This window comes from Stegastes partitus, unplaced genomic scaffold, assembly GCF_000690725.1.
Source record: "Stegastes partitus isolate 25-593 unplaced genomic scaffold, Stegastes_partitus-1.0.2 Scaffold167, whole genome shotgun sequence".
NCBI classification, from domain to species: Eukaryota; Metazoa; Chordata; class Actinopteri; family Pomacentridae; genus Stegastes; species Stegastes partitus.
The window spans coordinates 478,002-489,940 of record NW_007577898.1 but is presented as its reverse complement, the minus strand read 5'-3'; the positions used below and the strand labels follow the sequence as shown (position 1 = coordinate 489,940).

The 11,939-nt window shown below is 39.9% G+C and overlaps 1 protein-coding gene across 1 annotated transcript in view; it reads right to left on the bottom strand.

Annotated features, from left to right (window-relative positions):
- Positions 1-11,939, bottom strand: part of piezo2b (piezo-type mechanosensitive ion channel component 2b) — a 129,474-nt gene that overhangs the window by 85,963 nt on the left and 31,572 nt on the right. Inside the window, exons 4-6 of the mRNA XM_008279680.1 lie at positions 8,206-8,248; positions 5,356-5,522; positions 1,967-2,170 (exon numbers count right to left, since the gene is read on the bottom strand). Coding sequence (XP_008277902.1) covers positions 1,967-2,170; positions 5,356-5,522; positions 8,206-8,248 — 414 coding nt within the window. The remainder of the gene's footprint in view (positions 1-1,966; positions 2,171-5,355; positions 5,523-8,205; positions 8,249-11,939) is intronic.

Genomic DNA, 11,939 nt, shown 5'->3' with positions numbered 1-11,939 from the left:
GCCAGGTCTTAAGAGTGATATGGCCAGAAATGGATATGAGCTTTTCAGATTTCCACTCCATGACCTTAATCACAGCTCCTGCAGATTTAGTTGAACTTGTGTGGTTAGTGCATGATTAGCTGGGTATATGGTCGCTGTTGTGGAATTTTTGAAGAGGCTGAAGGAGGATGTGGAACCCAACACATAGTTACACATCGGAGACTCAGGTGACTCAGGTTGAAATAAAGTTTACTGATATCAGGAGAAGTGACACTACCAGAGCAGCGGTTCACGCATGCAAGGCCAGCATCAATTCTGAGGATTCTCTCGCACCTTCGGTCGTATACCGTCCTTCGATGTGGACCATATCTAGATTTATGGATGTGAGGAAAACAAAGACAGTCTGGTGCCTTGGTGCAATCTGGCCTTGCGGGGCACAGAGAGTGTTTGCCTGTCCTACAGATCTACATGAGGTCAAGGAGCTATAGAAGATTTGCAGATTAGCACACATCTGCTATAGATGCGACCTTTACTTGGGGAGGTCAAGAGAGGAGTTAAGGGTAAAGGTTTAGTACCATCTCTAGAAACTTAACCCCAGAGAGGAAAGTCATTTTTCCTTCACAGTCGATACAAACTCTGACACGTTAACTCAAAGGCAAAGGCCCAGTTCACAAACCTCTTAATCCTGGTTTTCTTATTCTGACTCTCCTCTGAAGTTGGAATTTGCATGTCAGTCTCTTTGATGTTCTCTTAAGATGTTGGTTTATTCAACATGCTTTCTTAATCCATTGTGCTGTATTTTGTGTACAAACTAAGTTACAACTCCAAGATGCATAGAGCGCCCAATGAACGTCATCCTAATTGTGTCACAACCAGTCGCGCTTTGCTTCGGTCAGGTGAGGCAGAAAAGTTTGGATTGCGCTGGTCTTAATTTATCTGATGACGCAAGCTGTACGATGCTTACGAAAAGCAGATCATATGTCAAAATAATAATATTAACGATATAAAATCATCAGGTCTAAGGAAAGTCACAAGAACACATCTTTTAAAGCATTAACAGATAAAAAGTTGGCCTTTGCCTGAGTGTGGACAAAGACATGACTCACCTGATCTTATAGTTTCTATGTTGTTAAATCTGATGTTGTTTTATTTCATTTCTATGACTTCTATATGTAATCTGTGAAGTTTTTAATTATATTTTGGTTTTACTTTATTTTTATGGGTTTTTTTTAATCTGTTTTATCTACTTGCATTTTTTAACTCTCTACTTCGGTCTTAATATCAGCTTATCAGCCATGTGTGGGTCAATTTAAACTGTACCGAGGTGTACGAAAGGCGATATACAAAAAAAAGTTTGTTTGATTGATCAACTGATTGAACAAGCTTTGTGAACGACTGCCTTAAAGCCTGCCAAACATTTCTATTACTCTAATTTCACAACAACGCAAATAGTGTCTACAATAAAAAAAACAACTTGCTTTACTGTGACCAGTGTGAAAATTCAGCCCAACAGACACACAGTAAAAAAAACACTGTGAAGACGACAGTGAGACTTTCTCTTGTTTTTATCTTGTAAAGATTCTTTTTCAGCAGCTCACTCTTTTTTAAACAACCTCTGTTTTCACTACACTAAAATGATTCTTTACAAAAGAGACACGATGATCCTCACTGGGCTCAATAAAAGCCATGCAGACAAGTTTACAAGATAAACAGAGAACAGGAGAAGAACTGAAAACCTATAAAACATCAGCTGTTCTTAGCTGAACACAATAAAAATAACTCAACTTTACTGAAAACACCAAAGCATTTCAACTGACTATATGCTAATGTGCTCTGTTTACAGCAGGCATTGATTCTGGTCACTGAAATGAAGTGTTGTTCTCATGCAAAGTGTGAACAAGAAGGCATCACTGCATAGTTTCTAGAAAACACCCCAATAAATTACCTTAAGATAGAAAGACTCAGAAGTAAAACCCCAAAAACTCACCTGTCATGCCCAACAAGATGGTGACCACGACCTTCCCCGCCGTGGTGATCAAGTTCCCGATGATCTCCTTCACTTTGGAGGCGACCTCCGCCACGATCCGCAGAACCTTCATCTTGGCGCTCTCCTTCGCCTCTTCCTCCTCCTCCTCTTCCTCGTCCTCGTCCTCCTCGTCGTACAGCTCCTCGTCGTCCTCGTCCTCCTCGGCTTCGTACCCGGCTTCAAAGTCCTCCTCCAGCAGGATGTTGTCGTCCAGGCTCAGCTTCTCCTCGTCCTCCTCAAACATGGATCACAGTGAATAGATTTCAGTATTGAGCGATGAACGGTGCAGTTTGGAAGGTCAGCGCTCTCCAAGGTGCTGAAAACTGTCTCCAACAGGTAGCGTTAGCAGAAAAATGAAATGTTTTACAAAGGAACCTCAGCATGTTTAGCATGTAGCACATTTAAGCACATATGTGGCTGCTTGTGACATTATTAGCAATGTTAGCCACGTTAGCTCGAGATCCAACCCAGTCAGTTCTTCCATGGCTGCTGCATCTGACAAACTACGTGTCCCTCTTCTCCTACTGTCTCAGCAAACAAATATAACAAACGGACACTTGACAAAGAAAGCAGCAGATGCCACAAATCCTGTTTTGAACCAAACCGTACTTAGAGCTGAATGTAAAGCGGCCACTATAGATGGTGTTTCTCAGTAATGGGAGGCGGTGCCATCTGCGCCGGCTTGAGCAGTCAAACGAAGTGAAAGTGAATGTGGATTTAATTAACACCGAGTCATAAAGAGAAGGGAGGGCTTGCCAGGGGATGGGGGCTGTTTTCCAAGTCATCAACACTCGCAGGGAACTCTGTAGTCAAACTCCTCAGATCCTCTCAGCTTATAAAGCTCAGTGTCGACAATATGTTGCGCATAAAGCTGGACGGGAGACCACCCGCTCTACTGGCTGCAAAAAAATGAGCTGAAAAATGCATCACAATGATATGGAAACTGGTGCCAGAGGGTGAAGTTTAACATCTCAGAGAGCTGAGCTGATCATAGTCTGAAAAAGCTTTTCCAGATCTCTAAAATAGGTGAATGCACAGATGTTTACACGACAGTTTGTTTAGCTCAGATGTTCATCCAACCAGGTTGAGAAATTTCCTTTTTTATTCATGAGAACATGATTCTGATCAAGACTTTTTTATTCTTCACTGAAGTTTTACAGACATAAAGGTCGGTCTGTACAGTTTTCCAGATGGTTTTAGTTGTTTATTGTAACACACACCGTAAACCACATCTTCACATTTTTTGTGTTACTACTTCAAATAACAGTGGAAACCATAAGTCAGTTAATCAGTCAGTCCCGTAGTTCCCAACCTCTTCAAAATACATCATCCTCTCAAAGTGATTTCTATCAAGGCATCCCATCTTTTGGCTTCTCTGCATCACTTTCTCTAAAAACTGAAACGGAAAACGTATGTGCCAAGCATGACTGTCGTTTCATCATTTGCATACAGGCTTAATTACATGTTTTCAGCTTTTATTTCTGCTGCTGAAGTCTGAACACAACAGAAACATTTAGTCAATGTAAATAAACGCTGCTCGGTTTTTATGAAGTAAAACATAATTAAAAATGTACAATAAAATGAAAAATAAATTAAATCAGATCATTAAGTCCCACCACAGCTGGATTAACCCTCCAAACCCCAAAACCTTCCAACAAGTTCAAAAGACATGTTTTCTTTAAAAACGTGCAAAGTTTCACCATTTATCAGAGCCAGAATCCATAAAACCAGAAGAAACTGTCAGAGCTTAACTTTCTAACAGTCCTTGTGTCGTTCTGTCAGGAAACCCAGCAAATCTTAAAATTGATATATTTAATTAAAATCTACGGAAGCCGAGAGCGGTCGTTTTTCGCTGCTGTTCTTTCTTCGCCGTTTTCTCGAGATAACGAGGTAATTTTCTCGTTATCTCGTGAAAACATGATAATTTATCTCGAGAAAACCAACTTCGTTCAGCCTGTGTCAGACCTCGAGAGAAGTAAAGTCTGATGCGTTCATCAATGACAGATGATCCTCGATCTGACATTTTCAGTCCGTTCTCGGCGAAGTCACTGCTGCACTCCAGAGCGTCACTCGTTTCTTTGTAAACACAAGCATCAGTATCCAGGGATAATTATCTCATTATCTCGAGAAAACGGTGTTCGTTTTCTCGAGATAGCGGGATAATTATCTTGAGAAAACAGCCCCATTTCCTCCAGATAACGGAATAACTATCTCGTTATCTCGAGAATATGCCGTTTAAAAAAATGTGCGACCATGACCGCTCTCGGCTTCCATAAAAATCACTTTATTCCACATCTCATTTACAAATTTGCCAAAACAAAAAACTATTTGCTCTAACCAGATTCTGTAGATAAACAACAAACTCTTGTCAAAACCAGGAAGACATAAGTGACTCAGCTGTGACCAACAGTCACATAAAAATAATCGGAGGAACTTTTCAGCTGAACTGCAGGCTGTGTTTATCCATAGCAGACAGGAGACAAGTATAAAAACAAACTATAAACAGTAAAAAGTAGTATGTAGTGTACGTAGAGTCATCATTTTTTATGTATTAGTGCAGGGGTGTTGAAATCTGGTCCTCGAGGGCCGCAATCCTGCAAGTTTTAGATGTGTCCCTCTTCCAACACCCCTGATTCAAATGATCAGCTCATCATGAAGCTCTGCAGAAGCCTGATAACGATCCTGATCATGTGAATCAAGTGTGTTGGAAGAAGGAAACATCTAAAACATGCAGGATTGCGGCCCTCGAGGATCAGGATTGGACACCCCTTATTAGTGTGTCACGTTGCACATGAAGACATTTTGAAGTTCTCTCTACTTCTAGCCAAAAACAACGCCCAGAAGCTGCCTGGAGTTCAGAGGGTTAAATGTGAAGAAGCTTTTGCTGAATCACCTTTTTTGTTTTGTTTTTTCAAATGCAGGTACTTGAAATATATAATTTAAGAGATTTCCATATTTTTCCCTTTTGAAGGATTTACAGCATTCTAACTGCGACACAGTGTTTTCTTAGAGATGCAGGACTTTTTGTTGCAGTGAAACTTGAGCCCACAGTGAGGAAAGAAGTGACAGGAGCAAAAAAATGCCCAGAAACTCCTTAAAGTTCAGAGAGTTAATCAACTGGCAACGAGTCTGATAGTTGATTACAGTAATAATTTGCCCAATTTGTCGAGGAAAAACGGTTAAAACTTGCAGTTGTCTCCTTTGCTGCTTTTCCGTTTCACCACATGTCATCACAGAAATATCTGACAGACTAGCTACAGCCTGACTGCTCTACGTTAATTAGAAGTAGGTGTATTTCTGACTCGATGAGACAGACAGACGAGGACGCCGCCTGTCGCAGCAAATCAAACCCACCTGCTCCTCGGCTTCGAAGTCTGCATTGTACTGAGCCATGTCCTCAGGCGGCCTCTTCTGGACCAGACTGCGACACAGCAGCCAGATGGCCAAGCCGACCGCGAACATGCCGATGTCAGGGATGAACACTCGGATGCCGTTGCCTGCATCTGCCCCAATCACGCTGGGGACAAACAGAAAACAGAAGATACACACTGACAGAAAGCAGACGCTAGTTTTCCTCAAAGTGCGGCTGAATGTTAATGCCTCCAAAAAAAATTGTGATTTGGAGCAGTCTAGGATCGCAACCAAATGATGGAAATTGGGACGAGAGACAACACTTAACCGTCCATGGACAATCACTTCTAATATGAAACAGTTTTAGGGAGAAATCCAGAGACTTGTGGTTACTCGTTTAACTCGGCTTTGGCCGACGAATCGACGCGCTGTCCCGACTTTGAATCTGGATGAGATCGTCTGTCACATGTCCCTGTGTTTTGCCTTTTTAGACAGCAAGAAAACAGCCAAAATAAAAGTTGCAATATTCCTGCACACAATCTGTATCAGTCCAGCTGCTCTCATGAGAACAGATATAACTGCAGCAATTATATCTACTACCTGTTCACATGAATGCATGGGAATCTGGATTTTTGTTCCGTTACTCAACTGCTCTTTTAATATGTGTTGTGTTGAACGCTTCAGTTTTTATATGGAGTACCACCCTCTTTAATGAAATCAGGCTTGCCCGCTTTAAACGTATTGCTATTAACAAGTGAGTGAAATTCCATTCAAACGAAGAGGCCATGAGAGAGTGTGTTCTTTTCTTTTTTTTTACTGTGAAAAACATGTTTACTCCCTTGAAAACTGCATCTTTTGCTCATAATAAGGTAGCTGCACCTCTTTCATCTCACTTAAGCGAAGTAAAAAAGGACTTTATCTCAATTCTCCTCGTGCCAAATCCACTGCATTTATCACAGCTCTTGTCTTTTCCGTTAATTAACCGAAACGCGACATTGTTTGAAGTCTTGTAGTTACATCTCTGTGTGCAAACAGAGCTTTTGTGCCGTTTGCTATTCGATTAGTCCGCTCACCTCTGACTAAATACCAAAAGGTTTGCTCACGCAGGAAGCTAAACAGTGGCGGTGGACAGTTGCCATGACAGCTACAGTAGTCTCGGGCTTCAAATAATCCAGTGTTATGTATTTTTGCAGGCCAACGACAAGTTTTATGAGGTGTCATGATTGCATGTACAATTAAAGCAAATAAAATTGTCCTTGAAATGGCAAACAGGTTTTGCGAACCTTTAAAACTCTCTTTTATCATCCCAACCAATTTCTATTTCAGTTTTACAGCTGCATCCTGTGTTTGGCCACCAAAGTGTTTTCTTTACATTTCATGCTGAGCTCCAAGTGCAATTAAACTGTTTACAATACACAAAACGTACTGGGGATTCTCGCCGCGGAGAAAAGAGCTGACCAAATGTTTGGACGCCGTCATAAAAGAACCGGTCTCAAATAGAAGCAATCCCCGCTCTGGCCTTGAGTGGATCTAAAGCTTATAAAAGTTAACAAGTTGAAAACAGAGTGCTAATCATCGCGATGGAAAACGCACACTCGGATAAATAGTTGGGCCTTTGGCTGCTGCCGGAGAGTTTTATCTAATCAAGGACGTCTGTTTCCATGCGCTTTTATTGTTGCGAAGCTTCGTTCATCCTCACGTGGATGAAAGAGATGGAAACCGTCGGAGCCAAACGAGGTTGAGCCAGCGAACTCTAATGACTCCCACTTTCCCCTGCTTATCATATGAGGGAATTACAATAACATTAGCAGAGCTCGGACCTGTCTCCTGCCTCGGGCGGTAATTAGTCATATGGCTTTCGTGAAAAAAAAACGACAAACACAAAATATGTCCCGAACTGTATAAATATTTGGTATTAACAGGGATTTTAAAAGGTCACGCGAGAAGAAAGTGAAGCATCTGAGCAGCACACAACAGCTGCTTCAGACTCCTTTAACTCTGACTTGAGCATCTTCCTCCAAACAGGCAGTAAAAACGCAGCAAGTGCAGCTGTAAATGCGGTACGTATACTGTATACCATCCTCAACACAAACAGGTAAATGCAGGCGGGATAAAATGTTTATGGCTCCACTTCCGCCACTTACTGTATGCTATCCACTGAGGGCTGTTGAGTACTGGAAAAAGGACGTGGCTGAGTTTGGACATTCCCGTACTCAGGAAACCACATCTAATACGATCACGGGCGGAGGGATGCGAGGAGGCAGACGCGGCAGCAAAAGCTTTGAAAAATAGGCCTGTCAACGGATTGTCAGGCGTAACTGGGTTTGGCGCTCATCGAGAATCCGCACGGGGACAAGTTAGCAGCATTTACAAAGCTGGTCAGAGGACGAGCCGGTGTGGCTAAATGCAAGAAGTGGTGTTTAATGTTATTGCGGGGGGGGGGGGTTGCTATTTTTAGGACACTTTGCACAGTCAATGCAGCCTCCTACTTGTAAATGCAGTGGAAGATAAGAAGGAGTGATGCTTGACAGGTGAAATAAAAAGACACCATGACCCTGATGAAAGAAGCCTGACTGACTATTGTGTTGAGCAAATGCTGTCCCATCCCTGATCCTCCCTTTTACGAGTTCACAGTCACCGAGCTGAGGCCTGACAAAGCCTCTGAACTGCAAAACTGGAGGACGGATTCTTTTTATTGCATGATCGAGATGTGATGTAGAAACAGTTTTTGGGACCGATGCTTGAAGGAGTTTGTATTATTAACGCCACTGAGGTTGCCAAATGTCAAACGCATCGCCAAAATACACTCTAATATCATTATGAGTTAGTTTATTGAAGTGTAATCTTACCTCTCAAAGCCAATTTGTCTTATGGATTTCTCCCATGTGGAACCTGGACAGAAACATATGAAGACATTTAGTGAACAAGGATATTGTTTGACAAAGAAAAACATCTTAAAGGCTTCAGAAACTGTTTTAAATCACAGAGATTTAAAACAAACAGCAGTGTTAGAGGTATTCAGGCAAAAAGCAAGACTCCACAGAGCAAAACATTTACTGACTGCTGCTTATTGTTTACTATTATTAATGACTGTAAGATAAGAGCTACCACAGTGGGACAACTGAAGCTTATTTTTCTTAATCTGTCAATTACTCGATTAGTTGTTTGGTATATAAAAGGACAGAAGAAAAAAAAAAAAGAGAATGAGAGAGAGAAAGAAAAAATCAAATGTCCTATTTGGTCCACCACCCAAAGATATTCATTTTACTGTCATAAAAAGGTAAAGAAACTAAAAATATATCACATTTAAGAAGGTGGAATCAGAGAATTTAAACTTCTTTTTCCTCTAAAAAAAAAAAAAAATTACTAATTAATCAGCAAAATAATTCATAATAGTCGTTGCTCAAACCAAAACTAGAAAAAACCATTGAAAAAAATCTTATCAATAAAAGAATATTTTCCTTTTTTAGTTCAGTAAAACAACTTCTAAATCTAATTGTTAAAAACAAGCAGATAAATACATTGAGTTGGAGCTTTGTTGTTTGGTTGAAGTGTTCCTGAACGTCACTCCAGCACTCAGACAGACATTTCCAGGTATTCAAGTCACGTTACACGAACAACACGAAGGTTGTTTGGCTTTTGTTCTGCTGCCAGAGAAAAATAATAACATCACTTGTGACCTGAGGATCTCGACTCAATGACATACGAATGTGTCCGGCTGTGTTGTTGTTGTGTTAGGCGACTAATTAGGTGCTGAACTGTCGCGGGGCTGAAGTTTGTGGTTTGTGGTGTGCGGCGAGGAGAGCGAAGATGTGAAACTCGCTTTAACTCACCGCAGACGGCAGATAAAGTGCTTAATGTGGCTGATCTTATCTGCCGTGTCACCTGTGTGCAAATCACAGTGACTTTCAGGAGCCTGGGACGCTTCATTCATTTAATTTTTTTAAAACTTCACTTGCAAAGTGGAGAGAGAAACTGAGCAATTGCTTTGGGATGATGGTTCGACATCTCTAATATATAGAGGACTTACAATATTTTTTATTTTTGCTTCTAATATTATTATCATTTGTTGTTTTATAAGACACGATATGTTTTAACCTGATCCATCTCGATTTGCAAATACAGGATAATATGTGCACTGAAAAGCAGAGGAGATGCAAAGACAAGAATAAACCAAAAATCCTTGAGAATTTCCTTACAAGTAGCACACAAAACAAATATCCAGTAAACACATGATTCATTTGTTTGTCACTTCCTAGAAACAGGAAACTCTGAGTTCCATAAAATGATCATGCACTGCTGGTGCTGCCTCTCTTTTCTTTAACTTATTTAAAAGCAGTAAAACGCTGGAACTTTAAAGTCACACATTGTGAAATGTCTCATTTTTTAATATACGTATTTACATCATATACAGTTCTTGTTTTGTTTGTGTTGTGTTTAAACAGACGACATGTAAATAAATACTCTGTGGTTTCACTACATAGCATCTGTAATGTGACATATCAGGAAAATCTGTAATATATATATGGTTTCACTACATAGCATCTGTAATGTGACATATCAGGAAAATCTGTAATATATATATATATATATATATATATATATATATGAATGAATTTTTTTTATCCTTGATAAAAAATATTTTTCTTACAGATAACAGCAAATATCTGTACAATAACTGTATTTTTGCTGATTTAAATAAAGTAAAAATTTTGCTTTTTGTTTGTTTTTTACAGTTAAATGTTTTAAAAGAACAAATTATCATTTATGAAAAAATTGACTTTTTATGTAGACATTTACAAACATTTATTTTTTTCTATTTTATCTTTTTTATCCATCCTATAATTAGATTTATATTGTTTGGCATCCGTTGTGAACAGCAAAGAAAGAACTACATAACACGAGGAAACATGCTTCCTTACTGTCCTTATGACAATAAACACTTTTAGTTTTTTTTTTGTTTTATTACAGGTAACGTGCAAGACATTTTTCATTTTATATTATTTTTTAATATTCTAATTTTTTTTTTAAATTACAGTAAAAACCGGTTTTAAATGTTTGTTGTTGTTTTTCTTTGCAGTGTACCTCTATCCATGGTTGTTTCCATTGAGGTGAATGTAAATGTAAACTGATTTTACACATAAATATAAGAAATTCTGGTTCAGGTAGACGCAGAAGAGAAATCAGGTCAGTGAGGATGTACAACACAAACTGATGAGATACCAAACAAAGGCAAGGCAGGTTTATTTGTATAGCACAATTCGTAGCCGAGGTAATTGAAAGCGCTTCACACAAAAAGACAAAAACATGTGTGATGGGAGGAGACCACATGACTAACCTCTGACATAACCTCTGACATCAAACAGTCCAACTCAACTGTTAACACTCATTTGTCCACCTCCACACAGATACTCCCACTTTAAAGAGCTCAGTGATGGAGGACAGACGGAGCGATGATGGATGGTCGGCATTAAAAGCTATCCCATCGAAAAAGGATAAAATATCACCTCGATTGACCTCCTTCTTCTCTTTTGGTCCATGTTTTCTGCTGTTACACAGCCAGACAAAGAGCTGAAAGTCTTGGAACAAGCAAAAACTACTGAAATTATGGGATTTAAACAAATTAGGAAAACACAATTTTCTACTTAGCACAAATAAACAATCGTGCTATTTGGCGGTAGGTAGTGCTGCAGCTAATGATTGTTTCCATTCTCAATTAAATGATTAGTTGTTTGGTCTATTTAATGTCAGAAAATGGTGAAAATGTCATTTAGTGTTTCCCAAAGAATGAAAAAAGTCTTGTTTAGTCCACAACATGGAGATAATCTGTGGACTGTCAGAGAGGAGAACATAAAGCAGGAGGCTGGAATCAGAGAATTTAGACTTTTCTATTAATAAAAAAATAAAAAAATAAATAAATACTACCCGATGACTCAACTACAAAACAGATGGTGAGTTCTGTAATAGTTGACAACTGATCGATTAAATGATGAATTGTTGCAGCTCCAGGTTTGCAGTTTTTGCTCCGGGATACCTTCACATGTGGACACAAAGGAACAAGGAATTCAACAACAAAACAAATAAGCTGTCAGCGCGCTTCACCACCTCAGAGGGCCGAGAAAAAATATTGTTGAAACATTTGCTTGCGACTCATAAAACTAAGAGCTTTCTTTTTTTTTTTTTTTTAAACTTAACATTTATTCAGATGGCCTGCAAGGTGGAGCAGTGGTTAGCACCGCTGCCTCACAGCAAGATGGTCGCCGGTTCGCGTCCCGGTGAGGACACCTGGGATCTTTCTGCATGGAGTTTGCATGTTCTCCCTGTGCAGCGTGGGTTCTCTCCGGGTTCTCTCCAACCGTACATTGCATGATTAGTCTGACCATCATATGAAACTGTGTGAAACAGGGATTGAAACGATGACGGTCAGCTGCACTTGGACTATTCTGACTGCGGCTGGACATTTACGGTCGACTGATGTTTGCTTGTCATTACATGGATATTAAAAAAAAAATGGCTGGGGTGTCTGAAGTCAAACACCAGCAGCAACACAGACGCTACAGCTGCAGACACCACGGCGACCACA